This window comes from Rana temporaria, chromosome 3 (assembly GCF_905171775.1).
Source record: "Rana temporaria chromosome 3, aRanTem1.1, whole genome shotgun sequence".
NCBI classification, from domain to species: domain Eukaryota; kingdom Metazoa; phylum Chordata; class Amphibia; order Anura; family Ranidae; genus Rana; species Rana temporaria.
Window position 1 is genome coordinate 379,337,499 of NC_053491.1, and position 27,201 is coordinate 379,364,699.

Sequence of the window (27,201 nt, forward strand, 5' to 3'; positions counted from 1 at the left end):
CAAGTCACACTGACATGTTATGCACATCCTTCCTTGCGTATAAGGTGACTTGTGATGTTTGCTGTATTATTATACAGGATTTATATAGCGCCAACAGTTTACACAGCGCTTTACAACATCAGGGAAGACAGTACTGTTACAATACAATTCAAAGCGCGGTGACGTACAACACATACAACGGGACTATAAAGGGTAAGTTCCTTTCAAATGGCGCCACCCTTTGGGCTGCTTTTGAGCTGCATACTTGATTCTGAGCATGTGCGTTCCCCCCTCGGAAAAGCATACACAACGAGAAAATAACTGACAGGAAACACGACGCGAAAAAAAAAAAAAAAAAAAAAAAAAGGAGCTGGTTTCAATTATTTTTGCGGGCAGTTTTTTCGTCGAGAAAACTGCTAGGGAGCATACACACGACCAATTTTCACGACCAATATAAAAAAATTGCAGTTTTTTCATTGTGAAAACCGGTCGTGTGTACAAGGCATTTTTCTACTATAGCAGCCAATCACCAGGCCCGAGTTCTTTCTCATGGGGGTCAGAGGATTATGGTGGCCAAGCACAGTGTAGGATGCATAAGTTCCTGCTGTAAAACAAACCTGTTTTGTGGCTTATTAAGGGCAAAGTATTGATTCACATTAAAGACAGAAAAATAAAATAAAAACAAATGCCAATTTTCATTGCTCATGGTGCTTTTAATTTCACAGATGCAAGGCACACAATAACCCTTCTAAGCAAAACAAGGGACTTCAATTTGTGCCCTTATCAATTCAATATGGATAGCCATATCAGGATATTCCATAAAAAAAAACACATCAAAGTAATCTTGATTCCTCGAAAAATCATAATAGACGTTCAACGCAAAGAAAAAAGACCACACAAAAAATAATCTCAACAGCAGTTTTATGGAGCACAGTAAAAAGGAAATTGCATAAACCAAAGTAGGCAGACTTTGCTCGAGGATACTTTTTATTTTTTTTAAAAGGTGTTCAAAAGTGGTCTAGGAACATACGTCCCCAATAAATAAGCATAAAAATGAACTCATCTTCATCATTATTATTAGGTATCGAGTTCTGAATCAAGTCAGTGTACTTGAGAGCTAAACCAAGAAGCCATTTAGTAAGAAAGGGCCCATTTATGTCCTTGGCAGGTTTACGCAGGTCAATGCATACATAGGTTAAGCAATCTTGTTGGTCTAGTCCACATCTGTGTGAAGCGATGACAGGTCGTCCATTTTTTGCTGCACCGACATGTGTTCTCTGGTCTATTAATGATGGTAGAAATGCAGGATATGGCACAGTTGTTGATAAAGCACGTAAAAATGCATATGCAGAGACGTGAAATCAGCCTTAAAGGGGTTGTAAAGGTAAATGTTTTTTCACCTTAATGCATCCTATGCATTAAGGTGAAAAAACATCCGACGGTACCGCCATTTTACTTACCTGACCCCTCGAAAGTCCTACGCGCGTCCACGTGATCCTCTTCGGTTCCCAGCCTGGCCGTTGATTGGCTAGGCTGGACGGATTGATAGCAGCGCAGCCATTGGCTGGCGCTGCTGTCAATCACAGCGGATGATATGGCGCGCCGAGTGATACAGTCAGCGGCTATGCCCGCCGCTGTATCACGGGAGCACGCTCGGAAAAGCTTTCCACCATGCAAGCTCGCTCGCATGAAGGTGGAAAGCTTTTGCGAGGAGGAGCCAAGACAGCCGCCGAGGGACCCCAGAAGACCGGGTTCGGGGCCACTCTGTGAAAAACAAGCTGCACAGTGGAGGCAAGTATAACATGTTTGTTTTTTTTTTTTTTAAGTTTGCCTTTAGTGACCCTTTAAATAAAATCAGCTTATTTAACAACTGTGATCCAATGGCAAAACCAAAAGCATCATGTACAAAGTGTGACTGCAGAGCAGTCTGCATCCCTTCTAACCACCAAGCTCTATATTGCTGTAGCTAGGAAAGGGAGAAGTTGATTGGTTGCCAGGAGTGACGTACATTTAGATGCCAACACTAGCATATACTCAAATTTCCCACTGTCCCGTTCAGCCACTGGAAAGAGTGATTGGAGTGGTGAGGGAGTCCTCAGCATTGTCCAAGCGAAGACTGGAGCTTAGACATGGCTCCCTTTACTTGCTCCCAACAGCTGAACTGAGTAATCTGGTGAGTAGAATACCTTTGCTATTTAGATTTTATTTAGGAACCGACAGGGTCTTGTTAATGCTCACAGCATTACCTTCTGCTAAATTCAAGGGTACAGAAATACACACTTTGACCAAACAAAAAAAACATCGGCCCTGCATACCATACTCTGGTTAGTAACTCACTAAGTGTTGAAGACAGCATCAGGATGACAGCCCTGGAAGCTTGATACAAGGAGGAAATGGTGGATTCAATAAGCTCCAAGAGGAAGCAGGAGATCTAAATCTGCAGACAAACACTTTCCCTAACTACTTCATTGTCACCAAGTACCAATTCCTGTTACACAGGGTGTAAGCCGATTCAGAGAAATAAAAAGAAAAAAAAAAAAAAAAAAAAGATATCAAAAATGAGAAATGAGAATTCAGAATCAGATGAGGCTGGCCTCCCAATTTAGCGTTAGTTCTCAGTTTGTGTACAGTCCAGTGTCCTCGCTGCACTCAGCCCTTAATCACGGCGATGGGACGCAGCTTGATGGCTTTCTTGCTGATTCCTGCATCGTGACATGTGTTTACTACATCTGTGACGTTTTTGTATGATTCAGGAGCCTACAGAGATATAAAAACAATTATTTGAAAGGAAAGAACCTACAAACTGAGATTAGATGTCTTAAGCCACGTACACATAATGAGATTATCGGACAAATGATTGGCAGTTTTTTGTTGCACGCTAGTCTCATATTGAAAATTAAGAGGTTACTAAATTTATGAAAATTCTCGCATTACAGAATACAACTTCGGAAGTGATGTAATGTGTTGTATTTTAATGTGGTCTTGTTTCTGACCATGCGTGGTCTTGGTCTTCAGATTTGTTTTTTTGGACGAATACCGGTCGGTTTATTTTAACAGTGAGATACAGAACAAAAATATCCAGAAAAACGCATTTCAAAAAAGTTATAAATTGATTTGCATTTTAATGAGTGAAAAAAGTATTTGATCCTCTATCAATAAGCAATATTTCTGGCTCCCAGGTGTCTTCTATACTGGAAACAAACTGAGATTAGAAGCACTCATAAAAGGGAGTACTCCTAATCTCAGCTTGTTACCTGTATAGAAGACGCCTGTCCACAGAAGCAATCAGATTCCAATCTCTCCACCATGACCAAAAAGACCTATCCATGGATGTCAGGGACAATATTGTAGGCCTACACATCGCCAAGCAGCTTGGTGAGAGAGTGACAACAGTTGGTGCGATTATTCACAAATGGAAGAAACACCAAATAACTGTCAGTCTCCCTCGGTCTGGGGCTCCATGCGAGATCTCACCTTGTGAAGTGTCAATGATCATGAGAAGGGTGAGGAATTATCCCAGAACTACACGGGAGAATCTTGTCAATGATCTCAAGGCAGCTGGGACCATCGTCACCAAGAAAACAATTGGTAACACACTACCCCGTGAAGAAAATCCTGCAGCTCCCACAAGGTTCCCCTGCTCAAGAAAGCACATGTACAGGCTCGTCTAAAGTCTGCTAATGAACATCTGAATGATTCAGTGAACTGGGGGAAAAGTGTTGTGGTCAGATGAGAGCAAAAATCAAGCTCTTTGGCATCAACTCAGCTCGTCGTGTTTGGAGGAGGAATGCTGCCTATGACCCCCAAGAACACTGTCCATTATGCTCTTTGGTGAGTTTTTCTGCTGAGGGGACAGGACAACTTCACCACATCAAAGGGATGATGGACGGGGCCATGTACTGTCAAATCTTGGGTGAGAACCTTCTTCCCTTAGCCAGGGCATTGAAAATGGGTCGTGGATGGGTAATTCAAGCATGACAATGACCCAAAACACACAGGGAAATGCAACAAGGGAGTGGCTCAAGAAGAAGCACATTAGGGTCCTGGAGTGGCCTAGCCAGTCTCAAGACCTTAATCCCATAAAAAATATGTGGAGGGAGCTGAAGGTTCGAGTTACTAAACGTCAGCCTCAAAATCTTAATGACTTGGAGAGGATCTGCAAAGAGGAGCGAGACAAAATCCCTACTGAGATGTGTGCCAACCTGGTGGCCCAACTACAAGAAATCTCTGACCTCTGCCATTGCTAACAAGGGTTTTGCCACCAAGTACCAAGTCATGTTTTGCGAAGGGGTCAAATACTTATTTCACTCATTAAAATGCAAAATCAATTTATAACTTTTTTTAAATGTGTTTTTCTGGATTTTTTTTGTTGTCATTCGGTCTCTCGCTGTTAAAATAAACCTACCATTAAAAATGATAGACTGATCATTTTTTTGTCAGCGAGCAAACGTACAAAATCAGCAGGGGATCAAATACTTTACCCTCACTGCATTCTCTGAAGTATTCCTGTAAAGCCCAAATGAACCTTTAGTTTAACAACCTCAAAACTGGGCACCGTCACTCCCTTCCTGCCCAGGCCAGTTTTTAGCGCCGTCACACTTTGAATGGCAATTGCACGGCCATGCTAAACTGTAACCATGTGACATTTTTATCCTTTTCTTTACACAAATAGTTCTCTTTTGGTGGCATTTAATCATGGCTGGGTTTTTTTTTTTTGGTAAAAAATAAGACTGAAAATAAAAAAAAAATAAAAAAAAAATTATTTAGTTTTAGTTTGTCAGTAAATTTTGTAAATAAGCAATATTTGTCTCCTTCACTGATGGGCACTGACAGGCAGCACGGATTGGCGTTACTGATGGGCACTAAAAGCTAGCGCTGACTGGCATCACTAATAGGCACCGATTGGTGGCACTTCACTGTAATCAGGGCACCGATGATCAGTGCCCCAAATAAAATCTCTTGTTGTCCCCTGCAAGGAGATGCAGCATAGCGGCTCTCCTCGCCACACACTGTCAGTGTGAGAAGAGAGCAGATTACCGGCACTTCCTGTTTTCCCATGTGACCAGCTATGCTTGGAATTAAGGACAGGTTAAAAAGCTGCATTGTGCAGAGATCAGGGTCGTGCCGTGTCCTAGCACCGCCGCACTGCGTGCCCCCGAAGGCGCACATGAGCATCTGTTTGGGTGCACAGTCATAACGTCCACCCAGAATGAGAGCCGCACTGTCCCTCCATCATTTGATGGTGGGTGGGTGGCAAGTGGTTACAGTCAGCTAAACACATTCAAGATGCACCAAAACAAAAAACTGTACAAAAGATTAACAGCCTCAACCACAGCCTGAGTAGAAAAGGTAGAAAAGCCTGTCCTCTGTCAGCATGCTGCTCAGAAAAAAAACAAAAACACCTGCACTGTGTGTGGAAGCAGTGGTTTCTCTGCAGAACTATAGCTCTGCAATCACCAAAGCTCAAGCTTCCCGATTGGAGAGCTCCAACTCTGTAAGGGGTGTGCCAGACCTCTGCAATGACACCACTGCTTCCACACACAAAGCAAGAGTCCTCCTCTGCAGCATGCTGGGGGAGATAGGCCCTTCTATGGCTGCTGTAACTTCTTTCTAAAGAAAACCAACTGCAAGGCATTAAACAGCTTTTGTTTTGACACAAATGGAATGTATTTAGCAGATTTAAACTGAAGGTTCAATTGAGCTTTAGCAAATATTAAGCAATTAAACGAAGGGACATTTGTAGTAGCAGCAGTAAATGGCACATTCAAATATTCACTGCAGCTGAATCCTCTCCTAAAAAAAAGGACAAGATTAATCCCCTGTAAATGTTGCAATAAATATGCCACCAAGACATCACGTTCACCTACATCAGGGATCTCCAAAACTACAGCCCTTCAGCTGTTGGGGGAACTACACCGCCCATGAGGCATTGTAAAACTGACATTCATAGACCTGACTAGGCATGGTGGGAATTGTATTTCCTGAACAACTGGAGGGCCATCGTTTGGAGATCCCTGATCTAGAGTACTAGAGCTTAACTACTTGCCGACCGTCCACCGCCGTTATACGTCCTCACTTTAAAGATGAATATCTCGGTAACGGCAGCAGCTGCTGCCACAATCGAGATATTCATCTCTTCAGTGGGCGGTCCGGTACACGATAACGGCGGTCTCCGTGGCGGATTCGCCGCGAGATCGCCGTTATCGGTGGTGGGAGAGGGCCCCCCCCTCCCACCGCTCTCCCGCGCCCTCCGCCGCTTACCGTCGGTAGCGGCGGAGGGGATCGGGACCATTCGGCAGCTGAGTGGGGACGAGACTGAAGGAAAAATCTCCTTCGCCCGTCCCCATAGCTCTGCTGGGCGGAAGTGACGTCAAAACGTCAGTCCCGCCCAGCGTCTTAAAGCAACCTTTTTTTTTTTTGTCATTTGAAAAAAATGACATTTCCAAATTTAAATTTTTTTTTTGCATTTAAGCCCAAATATGAGATCTGAGGTCTTTTTGACCCCAGATCTCATATTCAAGAAGACCTGTCATGCTTTTTTCTATTACAAGGGATGTTTACATTCCTTGTAATAGGAATAAAAGTGATAATTTTTTTATTTCAGTGTTAAAAATTGTAAAATAAATAAAAATAAATGCGAAAACCCCCCAAATTTTTTTTTAAAGCACCCCTGTCCCGACGAGCTCGCGCGTAGAAGCGAACGTATACGCGAGTAGCGCCCACATATGAAAACGGTATTCAAACCACACAAGTGAGGTATCGCCGCGATCGTTAGAGCAAGAGCAATAATTTTAGCCTTAGGCCTACTCTGTAACTCAAAAAATGCAACCTGTAAAATTTTTTAAACGTCGCCTATCAAGATTTTTAAAAGGGGAAAAGTTTGACGCCATGCCACGAGCGGGCGCAATTTTTAAGCGTGACATGTTGGGTATCATTTTACTCGGCGTAACATTATCTTTCACAATATATAAAAAAAAGGGACAAATTTATTGTTGTCTTATTTTTTAATTTAAAAAAGTGATTTTTTTCCAAAAAAAGTGCGCTTGTAAGACCGCTGCGCAAATACGGTGTGACAAAAAGTATTGCAATGACTGCCATTTTATTCTTTAGGGTGTTAGAAAAAAATATATATAAATGTTTGGGGGTTTTAAGTAATTTTCTAGCAAAAAAAAATGTTTGTCTCGTAAACACCGACTCTGAAAAACAGGCCCGGGGCTAAAGTGGTTAAAAAAAAAAAAAAAAATTATACATACACACTAATTATATATATATATATATATATATATATATATATATATATATATATATATACATACATACATACACACACACATACACATATATACCTAGGGGTGCAACGGATCAAAAAACTCACGGATCGGATCGATCCTCGGATCAGGAGTCACGGATCGGATCATTTTCGGATCAGCAAAAAAAAAAAAAAAGGGTCCGTTTTTTCATTGGTCCAAAAAAATAATAATTTATATATATATATATATATATATATATATATATATATATATATATATATATATATATATATATATATATATATATATATATATAAAAAATAAAATATATTTTTTTTTTTGGACCAATTAAAAAAAGGAACCTTTTTTTTTTTTTTTTTTTTGCTGATCCGAAAAAAGAGCACAATAGCAATTCACAGGGGTGGATTAAAGAGGAAGCAGGTGAGGCTGTTTGGGACTTAAAGTACAATCTTGATGTTTTTACAGCAATATATATATATATATATATATATATATATATATTTTTGCTGTAAAAACATCAAGATTGTACTTTAAGTCCCAAACAGCCTCACCTGCTTCCTCTTTAATCCACCCCTGTGAATTGCTATTGTGCTCTTTTTTCCCCCTTCCCCCCCCCCCTCCTCCTCTCACACCAGTGCTTCACTGCTAACATTCCCATTCAGCTTGCTAGAGCCCAGTGCACAGCGTGACACGCCTCCCCGGGGAGGCGTGTCACGCTGGGCTCTGGCAAGCAGACTGGCCGCCGCTCCGGAGCTAGGCCGAAGCCGGGGACTTTCCTAGGCCTAGGCTCCGGAGCGCTCCGCGGATCGCGGGGTGTGCCGATCCGAACGGGGTGGCCCGTTCGGATCACGGATCGGTGACGATCCGTTACACCCCTAATATATACACACACACATACATACATACATACACACCCCAATAAAATATTGCATGACTTACCTCCTCCATGACCAACTTTGGTGAGGCCACTCGTATAGCGATACCCTTATCCGCCAGCTTGTCAAGTACATCCTGAAAGTCCAGGTTACGTCTAGACTTGGCTCTGGACAGAGCACGTCCCTGCAGGAGAAAGTTCAGGTTTCAGCAACACAATAGGCTACTGGCTGCTTGTATACAACCACATGTATGAGATGAAATGTCTACTTACAGCTCCGTGGCAAGTAGTGCCAAATGTCTCAGTCATTCCTTGGTCAGTTCCAGTTAGGACATAACTGCATGTTCCCATTGTGCCACCAATTAGCACTGGCTGGCCGGTCAACTGGGGTGAGAAGAAGAAGAAAACAAAAAATTAGAGTTTTTAAAGTGAACAACTAATACACGTTTCAAAGTAAAAAACAATTAAAAAGCTTAAAGCGGATGTGCCATGGGGAAAAAATATTAAAAGCCAGCAGCTACAAATACTGCAGCTGCTGACTTTTAATATTAGGACACTTACCTGTCCTGGAGTCCAGCGCTGATCGCAGCAGAGCACGAGCGATCGCTCGTCTCTCTGCTGCTCCCCCCGCCATCCACGCTGAGGGAACCAGGAAGTGATGCGCTGCGGCTTCACTGCCCGGTTCCCTATGGCGCATGCGCGAGTCGCGCTGCGCCCGCCGATTGGCTCACACGCTGTGTGCTAGGAGCCGAGTGTTCCCAGCACACAACGGGCGACAGACGGGAAGTCAGAAAAACCCGTCTTTTGCCCGTAGCGTGTGGCCGGAAGTGGGTGCAAATACCTGTCTTTAGACAGCCATCTGCACCCCCCTCCCCCCTCCCCCCTCCCCCCTGAAAGGTGTCAAATGTGACACCGGAGGGGGGGAGGGTTCCGATCAGCGGGACTCCACTTTAGGGTGGAGAACCGCTTTAAAAGGTAGAACGATGGCCTGACATTAGGCCGTTTGTTGCCAGAGCTGGTTTTGCATTTTTTATTTTTGCACAGATGTTTAGAAAATCATTTTAGGCCTGAATATTACACAAAACCCCCAAACATTACATATTTTCTGGAAGCAGACACCCTACAGAATAAAATAGTGGTAGTTTTTTATGCCACACGATATTACCGCAATGGTAAAAAAACAAAAAAAAAACCAAACAAACACACATTGAAGTGAATTCTAGGGCAAACAATCACAATAAACTACCCAACCGTTTGGTAAAATATAAAAGACAAGGTTGCACCAAGTAAATAGATGCCCAACTAGCCAAATGTTACATTTGTGCACACCCGTGAAATAGCGACAAACTTCAGTACACTATATTTCTAAGCGACTATTCAAAAGCCTCCTATAGGTCACCAGTTTAGTGTTACGGAGGAGGTCTTGTGCGATAATTATTGCTCATTGCCGGTGTGCGCGGCGATATGTAACATGTGCATCGCAATTGATGTTTCATGCGTGGTCGCTCCCCCACACGTGTGTATATTTGGGGGTGGGGGATTTATGTGCTTGGGTGCAACGTTATTTTTAAACGTTATTTTAATCACATAGGGGACAAAGATTTTTTGGTTACAGGTTCTCTTTAATGAGACATGCAGAGTTCAAAAGACCCTGTATTTCTCCTTTAGGCACCACTGAATGTATGGCAATGCACAACGCATTGCAATCACACTCCTTCCCAGCTATGGTAGACAGAGACAGTGACGGGGTGACCCGGACGTGATGTCATACACAGCACTTTCTGGGTCACAGCAAGAAGGGGAGGAGAGCGGACATGTGTATGCTCTTCCCCCCTCCCCTTCTTACACCAGCCATGTAGGTCCCATGCCAACAGATGGGCAGGCAGAGCCCGGAATACATGGTGGGGCGGGAGTGGGGTGACGGGGGGTGTGTGGAAGTAAATTGGGCAGCTGCACAGCCGCTCGAATGCTTCTGCCTGTCAGGTTCACACATAAATCCATGGATTGGGTGTTAAACCCCTGGCTTTCAGTGAAAGGGTTAAAAGAAAAACATATGCTCTAGCACCTAATTATGAGTACATCTGCAACTAGAGTTTTCCCTCAGTCTCCTGCAAGCCCCACAAATACCTGTTGATCCTGCCATTGACATCCACCTAATGCAGGTTTAAGTGATGAAGTGGCAATGATGCTGCACTGCTCCTAAAAATTCAGAGCAGGTGCCACTCTCCATTGAGCTTTACCTGCTTGCACTACCGTGGAATGAAAAAAAAAAATTGCAGGGGGAGTGGCTATAAGAATTCAGTGCCGATTCACAGGTCTGTAGCTTGTCACTCAGCTGGATGCACCCACTGCTTTCTGGACTGACAGCAATACCTGAAACCATCCCATTGTGGGCTGCAGCCTCTGGGAGGGACAGCAAGTGATAAACTAATAAAGAAGGATTTGTCAGTCAGGGAGGGGAATTTAAGTTTTGTTTAATTTATGAGTGTAGTTTTATCTCGTAGCAACTGGACTTGGTACTTTAGACTGTCATACAGGAGCCTTTATTTGTATGTTAACCACTTCAATACCAGGCGTCTTTACCCCCCTTCCTGCCCTGGCCAATTTTCAGCCTTCAGCGCGGTCATGCAACACTGTACCCAAACTAAATTTTTATAATTTTGTTCACACAAATAGAACGTTCTTTTTGTGGTATTTAATCACCACTGTGTTTATTTTTATTCAAATTTTTTTTTTTAAAATCTTTGTTTTTGTTATAAAATTTTGCAAATAATCTTTCTTCATGAATTTAGGTCAAAATGTATTCGGCTAGATTTCTTTGGTGAAATTAACCCGAATCCGTGTATATTAAGTCTGTAAGAAAGGTATATCGAAATGTGTAAATGTATAATATCCTAAAATGATGTTATTTGCATTGTATATTGTGATCCCGCCTGGATATTAGCCCCTGACAAAGGGACGGTGTCCCGAAACGCATTGGGCTCTTCTGGATCCTCATGGGAGTTCATGCACCATCGCAGTTTGTTTTTATCATTTTTTTTGTATATTTGTATTAAATATGAATTACTATTTTTATACTTTTGAGTTGTTGCCCTTAAAGTCCCAATTGGGGGGTTCTTCTATTTCGATCAACTGTCATGGACCTGCTGTGATTGTTACAGTGGTCACATAGTATTGGGCAGCGGGACGGTACACTGATCAGTCATCGAACAAAGCCGGTGACAGATCGTCCAGCCGCGATCCGGGAGGACGTCATAGGACGTCCACCTGGATCATCGAGAGGTTCCCACCGGCGTCATCTTGCCATAGGCCAGGCAGGAACTGGTTAAATAACAATGTTGCGGGAAGAAAATAACACTTGTTTTAACTTACCTCTGGGGTGCCAATCCTTAGATCAAGCGATCAGAAATATTTTTTTTTAACTAGGCTACATTTAATAGATGTCCTATTAGAAAGCTTAAGTCTTCTCACCTGGTAATCCACAGCAATCAGCGGGTGATGGGGTGGGAACGCTCGCGTTGATCCCTTCCTGTGTACCAATAGGGTCTTCTCCTTTCCGTCCACCACATGCTGCTCCACTTTGGCAATATTGTGAGAGACATCATAGATGACATGCATGTCCAGGTCATCAGGAGTGGTGTTAAACACTTTGGCAAAGGCCTACAAGAAACAAAAGACAAAGAAGGTTTGTTGACTGGAACTATAGGGCAGCCTGCAGTGCTGGAAGAAAGGAACAAGGGGATGTGCCATATATTAACTAATCTTCTTCAATGTCTGCCGAGTCATCTGGAACTAAACTTAGTGCATCAATAGAAGAGCCACACCAAGAGGTTAGGACACAAAAGGTCAGCAGGTGCAATCATTGTTTTGGAGGCCCAGAATCGCATTGATCCATAAATGGATTTGGAAACCCTTCAGTATATAAAAGATGCCTGCTCAATGTTAAAATGCTGTATATATTACCTTAGAAAGTAGAACCACCTGGGAGTCTCAATGCCATCAACTTCATCTTTCCCAAAGTCATGCAGAACAGAATCCTTAAAATGGATGTAAACCCGATTCATGAAGTCTGACCTGGGCACATATAACTGTAGCGTTTACCAATCTCTCTCCAAAGCACCAAAGGGGTGCCTTTTCTCCAAACAGCTGTCTCCCAGTGTATGACAAGACTCCCCTCCTACTGCTGAATGAGGAAGGAAAAATTCTAACACCATGTCAGAATTCTAAAAAATAGAGAGGGAAAGACAGCAGATATACATGTACAACTTATGTAGGGAGATTGGTTCAATCTCCATCATCTGAGGCTGTTCACTTTACTGGTAATAGGAGAGGGTTTACATCCACTTTAATGACCAGCTTGGCCTCAGTAGCCCACATTGTCTTAACCAGTCACAGAGGTCTCTAAAACAGGGTAAGGGAGGCCAATATATATTCACTATTGCTCAATAACCGTTATAAAACAATGAATCCAAGTGGGAAATTTGTTTAAATCAGTCTAGGTCTTAGCAGCCCCTACCTGTCTTGTGAGGAAGGTCATGGATGAGCGGTTCACCCAGGCATAGTTGCCGGCCGAAGCCATGCCTTTTAGATAATCCTGGCCTTCGGGAGAGGAAATTCTAGCACATGCCAACTGCCGATCATTGACTACGATCTTATCCCTCTTCATGGCTTTCTCCATAGCAACCAAGGCATCTGCAAGGCAAAATAATGGTAGTCATTAAAGCACATTTAGGTCAATTAAACTGGTCTAATTAGTATTATGAAGATCTGGCTTCATCTGTTTTACACCATTCTAAGTTTGTATTACACAGTATATCAAGAATAGTACTGCTCCCAGATGCCTTGCTTTTCAACCAGGACAGGGTTCCCTTCCTTAAATCTGAACTCCAGCCTTTCTTTCATTCTTGTAGTTGTACAGCCTCCTCTCCTGTATTGAAATTGCATACTTTGATTACTCTTGCACACTGAGCATCTCACGGTGTACATTGGAAGCAGCAGCAAGTCATAGAACCTGCTTAATTTCCTGGCTGGAGGAAGTCCAGCATCATCTAGCTCTTTCCTTCCCAGTTGGACAGTCCCTAGCTTGACCTTTCTAGTCATTGGATTTCAGTTTTTACCTAAGGAGGCTCAGTATCGCATAAGGGCATTATATAGGGCAGCCTGCATACACGTGCAGCCCACATTAGAATACGCACTGCTGCAGACTGACATACACTTATCCAGAAATTTGCATAACTCTAAGAGCCAGCCCACTCATTATGACAGGGCTGAGAGTTAGTGAAAGGAGTACCGAGACAGGGTTCTGTTTTCAGAAAGCCATGTAGGGCACCCTGCTGGCCCCTCCCAACAGCTATGGCTACAGGAGATACAGGCACGTCATGCACTGGCACAGCGTCTGGTAGCTCCAAGCAGCAAGCCGAGATCTGTAAACCGACCATGCCAGCACAGACATGCTATAGTGCTCGGTGTGGTTAGATTGAAAACTGAAACAAAAGGAATTGGAAAACCCACCAGGTATTTCACAGAAAAGAAAAAAGCAAAACAGGTAAGATTTATCAACTACTATACTAATACGCAAAACACGTATGTATATGTAATATTTATATTTGGGTAAACATACACTATTATAAAGACATGCAGATACTTACTGAACCTACATTTTAATTAATGCATAACTGGAATACAATTCTGATTCTATTCTGCCTGGAATGCAGTTTTTAAAGGCTCACAGTATTCTGAAAATACTAATGCACAGTAGAGCTGCACGATTCTGGGAAAAATGAGAATCGCGATTCTTTTGTATAAAATGAAGATCACGATTCTCTCCAAAAAAAAAAATTTAAAGTTATTTTCAACACAAAACGGAGCTTATGTGGTTAAATACAGAATATGTAAATCTGACAGACTGTTTACATGTTAAATTTTAAAAGCCGCAGCAAACCTGCTGACCTTACATGGTTGCCAATGTGAAAGAACACCTCTGATTTTCACATGTAACCAAATATGAAAATCAGAGGTGTTCTGTCACATTAGCAACCATGTAAGGTTTGCTGCTGCTTTTAAAATTTAACATGTAAACAGTGTCAGATTTACATATACTGTATTTAACCACATAAGCTCCGTTTTGTGTTGAAAATAACTGTTGGGTGTAACAAGATGTTCGCTTGCCCCGTTCTCACTATCATTACTGTGCAGGAGTGTGGGGTGGAGCAAGATGGCAGCGCCGAAACGTCACTTCCTACGAGACAGCCGCCAGGGACTTTCCTATGGCCGCACCTGAAAATCACGGGTCATCCGTCCCGGAGATCGCAGGGGGGTGATGAATCGAGATCGCGATTTTCTTACGATTAATCGTGCGGCTCTAATGCACAGCTGGGGACATTTACAAAAGTGCAGGTATCTACTAAAACTCATCCTAGTAAATCAGATTCACAAAAACCTACCTGTGGCCACTTGGTGCCCCAGGCCTCGGCTACCACTGTGGATCATAACACACACTTGACCCTTGTGATCAATGCCCATCTTCTTGGCAGCATATTCATCATAGATTTCATCCACCACCTGGATCTCTGCATAGTGGTTCCCAGCACCCAGAGTTCCCAACTGTGAGGATGGCAAAGAGAATGTCAGAAAAACACATGGGCTGAAAAACAAACTTTTTTTAAATACTGTAACTGAAATTAAATTTTGGATGGAAAAAAAAGAAATAAAAATGCCATGGCTGCCAGATTAAAATATATCATTACATTTTTTTTTAAAACAGTTGTCAAAAAAAAAAAAAAAAACTATTTTGAAGTGCCATAAAATGGTTTTGGAATCCACTAAGGGACACAGCTTCTCATTAAAGGGTACCTTTACTCAACGTACTACTTAAAAGCCTTCCCACACCAACACAGCTGAGGCTTTTTCTTTGTTTACTGGGAGGTGGTACCTTTTTTGATAGGTACCTTCTGCCTGCAGCTTCTTGGGACACTTTATACGTGTCTGTAGGCTGTAGGACCTCATTTTAAGGCGCCATGTGTTCTTGCACATGTGCAGTGGTCAGCCTGAGGAATCACAGCCAGCTTCCAAATTCGAGATGGCTTAGCCCGGGACCTGCAGCAGTGACAAGAATCAGCTTTGGGAAGATAACTCCAGAGAATGGAAAAAACCTGATTTTTAAAAGTCAGCAGCTACAGTACTTTTAGCTGCTGTACTTAAAAAAAAAAAAAAGGTTCCTCTGAGAAATCTAGGGAAAGATTGTTTCTAGGGGATGCCCTTCAGGTTTTTACGTACCTAGTGTCAATTTCTCCTGTAGGTGGCAGTATAACCCTAGGCTGCTTAAAGCGGAGGTTCACCGCTAAAATGCTGTTTTTACCCTTAGAGTGATGCTTGTTGTGTCTAGGGGAATCGGCTAGTTGTTTTAAAATCGAACCTGTACTTACCTTTTTAGAGAGCGATCTTCTCCGCCACTTCTGGGTATGGGCTGCGGGACTGGGCATTCCTTCTTGATTGACAGTCTTCCGACAGGCTTCCGACGGTCGCATCCATCGCGTCACGATTTTCCGAAAGTAGCCGAACGTCGGTGCGCAGGCGCAGTATAGAGCCGCACCAACGTTCGGCTTCTTTCGGCTACTCGTGACGCGATGGATGCGACCGTCGGAAGCCTGTCGGAAGACTGTCAATCAAGAAGGAACGCCCAGTCCCGAAGACCCATACCCGGAAGTGGCGGAGAAGATCGCCCTCTACAACGGTAAGTACTGCTCGGGTTTTAAAACTAGCCGATTCCCCTAGACACAACGAGCATCAATCTAAGGGAATCGAAGTTAAAAAAAACATTTATGGGAGAACTCCCGCTTTAATGTGAATTTGTGTCTCTCAATAGAAGACAGACAGGGAAATATAATTAAAATTGTCAAAGTATAGCAATATAAAAATAGAAAAGAGAATTGAGCAGATTAGCAGGAACAGCATAGTTGTTAACACATACTTTCATCATGGCTTAACTAACTGTTCAGCAACCTATAGATATCTATGAAAGTTATAAAAATTGCTCCATACCTGGGGTAGGCCTCTCTTCTTGGCTTTGGAAGACACCTTGCTAGGGTCAGCTTGCAGCATCCTGCCATACTCCTCGCAGTGCTCTTTATCCTCTGCCCAAGCATAGCCTTCCCTTAGAGACCAATCCACACCCATCTCCAGAGCCTCTTCCAGGTCCCTAGACACAGAGGGATACACCAAATTCATTATAAAGCAGCATTAAGCTGAATTCGATTCTCAAACGAATATTATGTTTGCAAGAGAAACATTCCCTTCTACTATTTCTTTAATGTGTATGAGTCATTTGTGTCAGCACGTACTTGGCACTCATGGGGATGACGCCCTTTGATCCCACTCCGACGGGAATGTGGTCGAACATTGCCTGGGCCAGCTGCTCCTTTACAGGTTGTACGTCACCCTCGTCCAGATTGGTGCGTAGCAAACGGACTCCACAATTAATGTCAAATCCGACACCACCTGCATTAGGTAAAGGATATCAGGATAATGAAATAAAACTGTCCACTGCTTTAATGGAACTATTAGTTGCTATATTACTATGCAAATGTATATATTTTGGTTTTTATGAAGGCTAAAACATGAACTGATCAAATCCTAGGTTTATACAGAGATAACCTGCAATGAAAAATATAGATGTCATAGTGAATATAGATAACCAATATATCTCAAAATCGATTCACAAAACATCATCCTCAATGAGAGCTGTTCTGGAATATGATTTGCCCCATATTGGGGCAATAGGAGTAAATGATGCCTGTAAAATACCCAATTCACCACAATCGGTCCAATCAGTAGTCCATCTCTGATCAATTTCCCCCAACTCGAATCCTCAAAAAAAAAAAAAATTAACTAACCTGGAGATACAACAGCGTCTGGGTTGTCCATATCAAAAGCAGCCATGTTTCCAATGGCAAATCCATAGCCGGAGTGGACATCAGGAAGACCAATGGACCTCTGAAGCAAAAGAAAACAAAACATTTAAAAGTACAGTATGCACCAGCAGAAAACACTGTTCAAACTTGTAAAGGCTGAAGGTTTTTTACTTTAATGCATTCAGCCCCCCTAATACTTGCCTAAACCCGATCTCAATCCAGCGATGTGCACGAGGCCAGAGGCTCTCCCTTCTCATTGGCTTTCGATGTAGCAGCAGGAGCCAATGAGAAGGGAGCTGCTCTGTGTAAAACCACTGCACAGAGCAAGGACGTATGACAGGTTTGTTATTTTTTATTTTTTTTAATACATTTTTTTCCCCCCCTTTACAATAACTTTAAAGCCCACCTACATGTGTATTAAATAATTAATACTAATATTAGTATTAACCCCTCACCTCTCAGCCCTCCCAATTTTTACCTTGTGAAGCAAGATATTCTTACCTTAGTCTGCCGAGGTCCCTCGTTGGTGGTGTGGAGATCAGCTTTGGATAAATCAATTATACAGGTCCCATACTCACCTCTCTGATGCGTTCTCTTCTAAATTAAATTTTGCTTAGTGTCATTCAACCCTCTTCCTGTGAGCCCCAGTTTCATGGACCAATGCTCTGGGGAAGAGTCATCATGCAGCTTGGGCTTACATCAACAAAATTTGTTTTGCGTTTATTGATTGGGTTTTGCATACACACTGTACAATTATTTATTTTTTGTTGTATGGCAGTTCATGGGGGGCTTTTAAAACGGAGTTCCACCCAAAAGTGGAACTTTCGTTTGATGTCTCCTCCCCAGCTCTTAATGGTAAACAGAGCTCTAGGGGAGGAGAGGGGAGCTGGTACCCGATTTTGACAGGTACCCGCAGCCACTTCTGTTCCGGTCGCCTTAGGCGATCGAAAGCGGAAGTTCTTTCCCCTTCCCTCCTGAAGACTTCTGGAAAACAGGACAGGTCCTAGAAGCCTTGGGGGAACAATCAGAGTTCAGTGCATACGCAGTGGGGTCCCGGCTGTGAAACCGCAAGCTGTCACAGCCGATTGCCCATAGTAAAGATGCCGGTGCTGCTGATGGAGAAAAAAATAACTGCTGGAGTGCACCGCTGAACCGTGGGACAGGCAAATGTGTCCGTTTAGTAAAAGTAAGCAGCTAGTTTTTGTAGCTGCTGACTTAATAAAACACACAAATGACAAACTGCGCTTTAAAGAGTTCTTTCAAGATGGCAAAAACTTTTATCAAAGTGTCCCCTGAACATTTCTGGGAAGATCAGATGCTCAAGTTTGATATTTCGCCAGTAACTGAGGATGATTAACCCCTTGTGGACAACTTAACACATATGTATGACAACATGGCAGGTGGACCTCAACACCCAGCTCCTGCATATATGTCTGTGTTCTGAAGAGCACTTCACTGGCGCCCACAGAACTGTGACCGAGTTGTCAGCAGCAGCTCCTGGTCAACTACCGTCAATCGTGGAACTGGTAGGATGGGTTTCTGATTACATCATCACTGGGCAGGTAATCACACTGAATGAATAAACAGTTGTCACGTTGTGCCCCACTTAAAGGCAAGGGGCTAATCCCCAAAAGCAAAATACAATACAAAAAATACTTACATGGACAATTCCTGGTAAGGCTGCCACGTTGCCAATTTGCTTCATAGCAGGAAGGAAACCGCCAGCTCCTGAACAAGCAAAAAAAAAAAAAAAAAAGGGATCTAAAAGGTTATGAAATTCACATAACAGAAAATGATGTTTTAATAAAGGATGGGTTCACCCAAAAGCAACATTTTAAGTTAGGTAGACGCTGTAGCGTTAAAGCTGTCCAAGATGAGCAAATATTATCCAAATACAAGAGTCATGTATTCTTATTTGAATGTTGGTGTGCTTTGTGTATTTCTTCCAGATCTGTGCAGTACTCCTGTGTGAAGCTTTACCTCTGCACAGGAGCTTCCTGTAATAAAGACCCGTCACTGCTGCTCTCTGTGTGCAGGGTGACTGGTCTTGTCTCCACCCCTCCTGTAGTATTTTTCAAGCAGCCTGCAGTGAGGGGGAACATGCTGGGTGCCAGCTCTGCACAAGCCATGTACAGCACATTTATGTTGCTACTTCTACAAGGTAATATCTGGATTTTGCATAAGAATTTGGTGTACATCAAGTAGATATACAGTATATTCTTTGTGGCCCTTCGCCTCTCCATCTTGGAGTTGGGCATAATTCATGAGCAGAATTGTAAGTTTTTGATTAAATTTGTGGCCCCTATTGCATAGTTGTGTCCCTTTGAGGACATGATATGTTAATAGACCTTTTTATTCATTTAATTTTAGTTTTACCATTGAATCCTACTCCTGAAGAGTAGCTATAAGGCTACGAAACGCGTATAATTTACAACCTGGGTGCTAAGACAAGCTCGTCATAATCATGGATTTTAAATACATTTTATTTTCATACTGTATATTGAGGTGTATCTTGGATGTATGATGCTATTTTGGATCTGCTATGTGATTATATATGCTTTTCCTTGATTATCAAATGTTTCTGCTCTTCAATATTTGACTGTAAACTGACACGTTTTTAATTAAAGCATATTAATACTAGAGTTAATGTTATTACCTTTATGATTATTATTATTAGTATTTATTATTATGAGCAGGGCTCAAAATTTCAAGTCCTGAGCTACTAGCCAGGCCTCAAGGCATACTCGCCACCAGTTGCCTCGCCCAACCCCTATCATATCCCGCCCCCTAATCCCACCCCTAGACACGCCCTCATAAATCTCATGAAATGACACTTAAATGTTTTATGCAGAATTAAGTTATAAAAATAATAATTAACAACAACTTTATCCGTGACCAAAAATGCAGCCTGCCCATGTCTACCAATGCAGCATGTGTCCCCAGTGCAGCAAAATGTCCCACACTATTGCAGCCAGAGTCCCCCCCCCCCCCCACTATTGCAGCCAGAGTCCCCCCCCCCCCCCACACTATTGCAGAAGCCAGAGTCCCCCCACACACACCACTATTGCAGCCAACCTTTGCTGGGTAGGAGAGGAGCCGCCGCCGCATTTTTCAAACCGCGGGGAACATGACAGCTTTCAATTCAATAGCTGTGTTCCCCGCCGCGCGCATTATATACAGCCCCTCCCCCCTTGTCCGGGAAACTTTGATAGACAGATCACCTATCCAATCCTGGGATGGGTGATCTGTCTATCAAAGTTTTCCGGACAACTTTTTAGCGACTCTCCTCTCCTTGTCTCGCCTCCCCTGCTCCCAGGCAGCCCACACTCGCCAGCCGTCAAAATTTACTTGCAAAATGCGAGCAGGCAAGTGTAAATTTTGAGGGCTGTTATGAGTATTAACATTATTAGCAGTAATGTGTTAGCATTACTGCAATTCCCCCTTGATTAGGGGTGTAACGGATCATGTCCGATCCGAACGGGCCGACCTGTACGGATCGGCACAGCATGCGATCCGCGGAGCGCACCGCCGCCGTGTCCTTAGGAAAGGCCGCGGCTGCGGCCTAGCTCCGGCGGCGGTGCGCGCTGATGTCATCACCCCTCCCTCTGTATTCTTCCAGAGCGCGCAGTCTGCGAGTACAGTGAGAGACCAGACTACAGTGAGTACAGTAGTAGTACAGTGAGTTGATTCTCATCAAAAATGGCTATTATTTTCAGTGTGTACTGGGGGCAATGTTGGCTTTTATTATTTACTAGTGGGAAAATGGCTATTAATTTCAGTGTGTACTGGGGGCAATGTTGGCTTTTATTATTTACTAGTGGGAAAATGGCTATTAATTTCAGTGTGTACTGGGGGCAATGTTGGCTATTATTATTTACTAGTGGGAAAATGGCTATTAATTTCAGTGTGTACTGGGGGAAATGTTGGCTATTATTATTACTAGTGGGAAAATGGCTATAATTTTCAGTGTGTACTGGGGGCAATGTTGGCTATTATTATTTACTAGTGGGAAAATGGCTATTAATTTCAGTGTGTACTGGGGGAAATGTTGGCTATATTATTATTATTACTAGTGGGAAAAATGGCTATTATTTTTATTACAGTGTTACTACTAGTGTGGGGGCAATGTTGGCTATCATTATTAGTGGGAAAAATTAGTGGATGAGTCTGACTGGATGTTACAGTGAGGTGGGGGCAATGGTGGATGTTGTAACATCATCCACCATTGCCGCCATGGCCTCACTGTAACATCATCCACCATTGCCGCCACTTCACTGTAACGTCATCCACCATTGCCGCCACCGCCTCACTGTAACATCATCCACCCCTGACATCATCCACCATTGCCGCCACCGCCTCACTGTAACATCATCCACCCCTGACATCATCCACCATTGCCGCCACCTCACTGTAACATCATCCACCATTGTCGCCACCGCCATGGTGGATCCATGGTGGATGTTACAGTGAGGTGGCGGCAATGGTGGATATTATTACAGTGGGGGAGATAACGTGGATATTACAGCAGTGGGGAGATGTCTGGATATTACAGTGGGGAGACGACATCTATATTACAGTAGTAGCGGGGGAGATTGTGGATATTACATTAGTGGTGGGGGAGAATGTGGCTATTACAGTGGGGAGTGGGGACTATATGATGGTGGAATTTTCACAGGTTCATGCAAATTCAAATAACTGCGGCGTTTTGTACGTTTATCCATATATTTTTTTTTTTTTTTTTTTGTATTTATGGTGTTCTTGTCAATTCATGCGTTTACGTCGGTCGTTCACTATTGTAATATTACGTTTAGTGCAATCCTATTTTTCTATATTTTATTCACTGTATTGGGGTTTTGCAGAAGGATTGCTGCTTCCACTGAGTTTTAGGTAATTTTTGTGGACAGCCGCCGGCTGCACAAGATTGCTTCTAGGTCTTAGCGCAGTTTCTTTCCTTTTTTCCAGGTGAGCTTCCCTGACTGGCGAGTCGGGCGACTGACTGCCCACTGTGCCCAGTGTTCTGCTCCTCCAGGCTACCGAAGCACCTCCACATCCTGCCTCTACTTTGGCAAGGAATCAGTCCACACACACACATAGTGTGGTCATGGCGAGCGGAGGAACGGAGGAGCTTGAACGCCCCGCGTCGTTTAAATCTCCTGTATGGGATCATTTTGGCTTCCCTGTGAAATATGATCATGAGGGAAAGAGGATGGTAGATAAAACCATGACGGCGTGTAGGCACTGTGGCACAAGAAAGCCATACGATAGTGGAAACACGTCAAGTATGGCCACGCATTTGAAGCGTCATCACCCCGGTGTTCCACTGACAGTCACAGGAGTGAAAACAAAAGCTGTTCAGCAACCACTCATCACCGCAGCATTTAAACAGCCCCTCATTCCACAATCGGACCGGGCTAAAGCCATTACAAAAGCGATCGGCGTGTTTATGGGTGCAGATATGAGGCCACGTTACAACATCCCGTCGCGCATCCACTTCAGCGAAAAGGTTGTGCCAGAACTTTATGAACAGGAGAAGAAAAAAGTCGTGGATGAACTATCCCAAGCATCGTCTGTTGCGCTCACGACAGACGGGTGGACGTCCAGGGGAACAGAGAGCTATATAACAATAACCGCTCACTTCATCACGGCAGACTGGGAGATGAGAAGTCCGGTGCTGCAGACACGCCCCCTCTACGAGAGTCACACAAGCGCTCATCTTGCGCAGGTGCTGACAGAAGCGGTGGACGAATGGAAGCTAAAGAGGCCCAGTACTAATATCCCAGTCACAACTGACAATGCCAAAAACCAAGTTAATGCCGTGATTGAGGCAGGACTGGGCCCACAGATAGGGTGTTTTGCACATGTCGTAAATTTGGCATCTCAAAAGGGAATCTCTGTCAGTAGGATGGACCGCCTCCTTGGGAGGATCAGGAAGGTGGTTTCCTATTTCCACCGAAGCACAACAGCTGCCCATGTGCTTAAAACAAAGCAAGAAATGCTAAAGCTGCCTAAACACAAGCTCATAAATGATGTGCCAACCAGGTGGAACTCCACTTATGATATGCTGGAGCGTTATCTGGAGCAGCAGGCAGCTATATACTCTGCACTGACTGACAAGACCCTAAAGAAAATTGTCAAGGACATCATTACCCTGTCTGATGATGATGTGAGAGTGGCAGAGGAGGTCCTCCAGGTGCTTCAACCCCTCAAGATGGTAACATCTCTTCTGAGCACTGAAAGTTCACCATCTGTATCGATGATCATGCCCCTAAAAACAAGGATTCTACAATCCATGGCTCCAGGTGTGGAAGACAGCACCATCACACAAGATGTCAAGACTGCCATTAGAGAGGACCTGCAGCCCAGATACACTTCACCCCCTACTCTACAGGACTACCTTCACAGATCTACTGCCCTGGATCCAAGGTTCAAGTCCCTGTCTCACATGGACCCTGCCCTACGCCAGAGGACATACAGTGACCTCACCACCGAGATTGTGAGCAGTCTGGGCACTAAAGACTGTGATGAGGTAAATAAAGAATATTCTTTAAAAATGATAAATTTTAATCTAAATACATTTTTTTTTTTTGTAATAATGGCTTTTATTAAATGTTGTTGTTTTCATGTTTCATAGACATGAAAAATGTGGCAATAATATTGCCACATTTTTCATGTCTATGAAACATGAAAATAAATAATAGGTTTAATTAATCAACAATTTTTTTGTGCAGGGTCAAGCTCAAGCTGCAGAGCCAACAGGAGCAAACTTGGACTCATCATCTCCTCCACAAAAGAAGTCGGCGATGGCAGAGCTTTTTGGAGAGACCTTTGCCAGCAAAGACAACAAGAATTCTGCTGACATCATCAAAGAGGAGGTGGAATCCTATCTGCTGGCAGCAAGCGGCATTACAGTGGATGGTGATCCGATGACATGGTGGAAAAGCAATGAGTGTAAATACCCTCATGTTGCCAAGATGCTATCTCGCTGTGCCAGGCTCTTCAGTTCCTTCTGAGAGGGTGTTCTCAACAGCAGGGGACATAGTGACTGCACAGAGGTCCACACTCTCCCCAGAGCATGTAGACATCCTTGTCTTTTTGAAAAAGAATTTGAAATTATAAGCTCAGGAATGCTTTGCTTTCTTTCTTTTATTCTTCTTTGATGTGGACATATTAGGCTTTCACTATCCATGTTTCAAGGAAGAAGATATGTTGCACTTTTAGTTGTTTTTGGCTCTTTGCCCATCGGCCCATGTCTCAAGGAAGAAGACATGCCTTTATGTTGCACTTAAAGTTGTTTTTCATTATGTTAAAAAGAAGATATTATGCCTTGTGCACTGTAACTTGATTTTATATAATTTCAAAGTAATTTAAGAGTGTTAATAAACAAAAAGACAAAACTTTTGTTTGACATTCATGATTTCCGTGGATGTATGCAATGGCTTTGTAGTGTTCTGGGAAATCAATGCATTACATCATGTTCATATCAACCTTTACCATATTATTCATAACAGTTTATTCTTTATTATCAAATGCACAGACACGCCTCATGCAAAGTCCCACCATTTCTTTTCTACATACACATATTTAGATAAAAGTTTTATCTACCTAGATTTCAGCTTTAAATCAGTGGGGTCTGTACAGTGTCTGTCTGCACTCTCTTCTTGTGGAATTCAATGTTATACTTTATAACTATTCTATGTTAGACATACCTCCACCTCGACAGGCATTTCTCAGTTCCTCAAACATCAACTTCTCCAGGGGATCGTTTACATAGAATACACCCTCCACCTGAAAGCAAAAAGAAAACACTCTGTAAGAGCAGGTGAAAGGCAAACATGGGATAGACATGAGCTAGAACTGTGAATTATGCCCTGGTAAAGCTCCTTGGCCTGCGATAAGCTCCGGCACAGATCTGGCTGGTGAACACGTTGGAAGGGGTGGGAATTATCAGTATGGGGGGCTAACACAGGAACCTGTCACTTTGCACTAGTCAGTTACCACCCTTCTCACCACAGCCCCCCAAAATACTCTGAACTTCAGGGTATGATGGAGCAGATGACCTCTTCCTTTTCCCCTACAATACAATGCTTGGTGCCCGATTGGCCAATGGCCAGGGACAAGAGTTGTCACATGGGGGCAGAGCGCCGTAGCTATTTGTATTCTCCGACACAAACCTAGTTGGTGAACAGGTTGGCGGGGCTGCCAGCAGAGAGTATGGGGGCTAACAAGTGAACCTGTCACTTCTGCTCCAGATTCTGCATCCTGCTGCTCACTGGGCCCCCTGAAAATACTCAGAGTGCCTGGGTCCACTTTACATATGGGCGCCCTGAGATATGAGATCCATCAGGGTATGTGCCCTCCACCCCCTATGAGATATGTGAGCCATACATGCATCGTGGGGGGCACCCCATACCCCCTGAGATATGTGAACTGTACGTGCATTATGGGGGGGCACCCCATACCCTCTGGGATATGTGAACTGTACATGCATCATGGGGAGCACCCCATACCCTCTGGGATATGTGAACTGTACATGCATCATGGGGAGCACCCCATACCCTCTGGGATATGTGAACTGTACATGCATTATGGGGGGGGGGAGCACCCCATACCCCCTGAGATATGTGAACTGTACATGCATCGTGGGGGGCACCCCATACCCTCTGGGATATGTGAACTGTACATGCATTATGGGGAGGGGAGCACCCCACACCCTCTGGGATATGTGAACTGTACATGCATTATGGGGGGGGCACCCCATATCCCCTGAGATATGTGAACTGTACATGCATTATGGGGGGGGGGGCACCCCATATCCCCTGAGATATGTGAACTGTACATGCATCATGGGGGGGCACCACATACCCTCTGGGATATGTGAACTGTTCATGCATTATGGGGAGGGGAGCACCCCATACCCTCTGGGATATGTGAACTGTACATGCATTATGGGGGGGGCACCCCATACCCTCTGGGATATATGAACTGTACATGCATTATGGGGGGGCACCCCATATCCCCTGAGATATGTGAACTGTACATGCATCATGGGGGGGCACCCCATACTCTCTGAGATATGTGAACTGTACATGCATCATGGGGGGCACCCCATACCCTCTGAGGTATGTGAACTGTACATGCATCATGGGGGGGCACCCCATACCCTCTGGGATATGTGAACTGTACATGCATCATGGGGGGGGGCACCCCATACTCTCTGGGATATGTGAACTGTACATGCATTATGGGGGAGGGCACCCCATATCCCCTGAGATATGTGAACTGTACATGCATCATGGGGGGGGCACCCCATACTTTGAGGTATGTGAACTGTACATCACATATGAATGCCTGTAATCATGAAAATAGAACTAAAGGCAAAACTTTTTTGTTTCATTCTGGATTAGGTAGGGGAGGATTATAACGCCTGTCTGCCTTTTTTTTTTTTTTGGCCATCTCTGTCCCATAGCTAAAACAGAAAGTGATAGGAAACATCTCCAAAGAGAGGGAATACCAGGGTGTCCCCACTGGAAGATTTCCCCTCTCCCTGTTGTAGTGACAACCTAAAATGTGTGATTTTCTTTAACTGTCACTTTCAATGATAATGGTAAACAGGGCAAATAGAGAGGGGCATCTCACTAATGGGGACACAGACAGCAAGATACAAAATAAAAATACTGACAGATGGTCTAATCTCTCCCCACTCTATCCAAACCTAAAATATATATATATATATATATATATATATATATATATATATATATATATATATATATATATATATATATATATATATATATATATATATATATATATATATATATATGAACTAAAAGAAAGAAAAAAGATAGTTTTTAGGGACCGCCCCTCTCTGAGATATGTGCTCTATACATCACAGGGATCCCCTCCCCCTCCAGCCATTGTAGGTAGTGGCCTGTAATTCTCCCCCCAACCTATACATAGGACATATGGTGGACCTGCATGTTGGGGACGAATCCCTTGCGGATTCTCCAGCAGTTCTTGTGGATCTTGTCCAGAAACTGTAACTCGTCATTGTAGCTGCGGCTCATGGTGACAGCTATCTCTCTCTCTTTCAGCACACACGCTACCGGAACCTAGATATCACTTCCGCCCAGCGCAGCATAGCAGGGAAATGCATCACTCTGCTGGC

At 43.5% G+C, this 27,201-nt stretch overlaps 1 protein-coding gene across 1 annotated transcript; it reads right to left on the minus strand.

The window, feature by feature from the left end:
* Nucleotides 1-1,788: 1,788 nt before the first annotated feature.
* Nucleotides 1,789-27,180, minus strand: RTCB (RNA 2',3'-cyclic phosphate and 5'-OH ligase). Its single transcript, XM_040345652.1, has 12 exons — nt 27,008-27,180; nt 24,740-24,818; nt 18,694-18,761; nt 17,016-17,115; nt 16,464-16,620; nt 16,165-16,321; nt 14,568-14,727; nt 12,641-12,816; nt 11,596-11,784; nt 8,398-8,508; nt 8,190-8,309; nt 1,789-2,736 (listed from the first exon to the last, which is right to left on the minus strand). Exons 1-12 carry the CDS (start codon nt 27,098-27,100, stop codon nt 2,629-2,631), a joined length of 1,518 nt encoding a protein of 505 aa, XP_040201586.1. The 5' UTR covers nt 27,101-27,180; the 3' UTR covers nt 1,789-2,628.
* Nucleotides 27,181-27,201: the final 21 nt, after the last annotated feature.

Bases quoted from the DNA above. Each gene is read 5' to 3' on its own strand.
- RTCB (XM_040345652.1), bottom strand. From the start codon at position 27,100: ATGAGCCGCAGCTACAATGACGAGTTACAGTTTCTGGACAAGATCCAC. The intron at 16,322-16,463 runs GTACGTGCTGAC...CTCTGTGTCTAG, and splicing joins GTCATCCCCATGAGTGCCAA to GGACCTGGAAGAGGCTCTGG. The intron at 14,728-16,164 runs GTATGGAGCAAT...CCATCCTCACAG, and splicing joins AGAAGAGAGGCCTACCCCAG to TTGGGAACTCTGGGTGCTGG.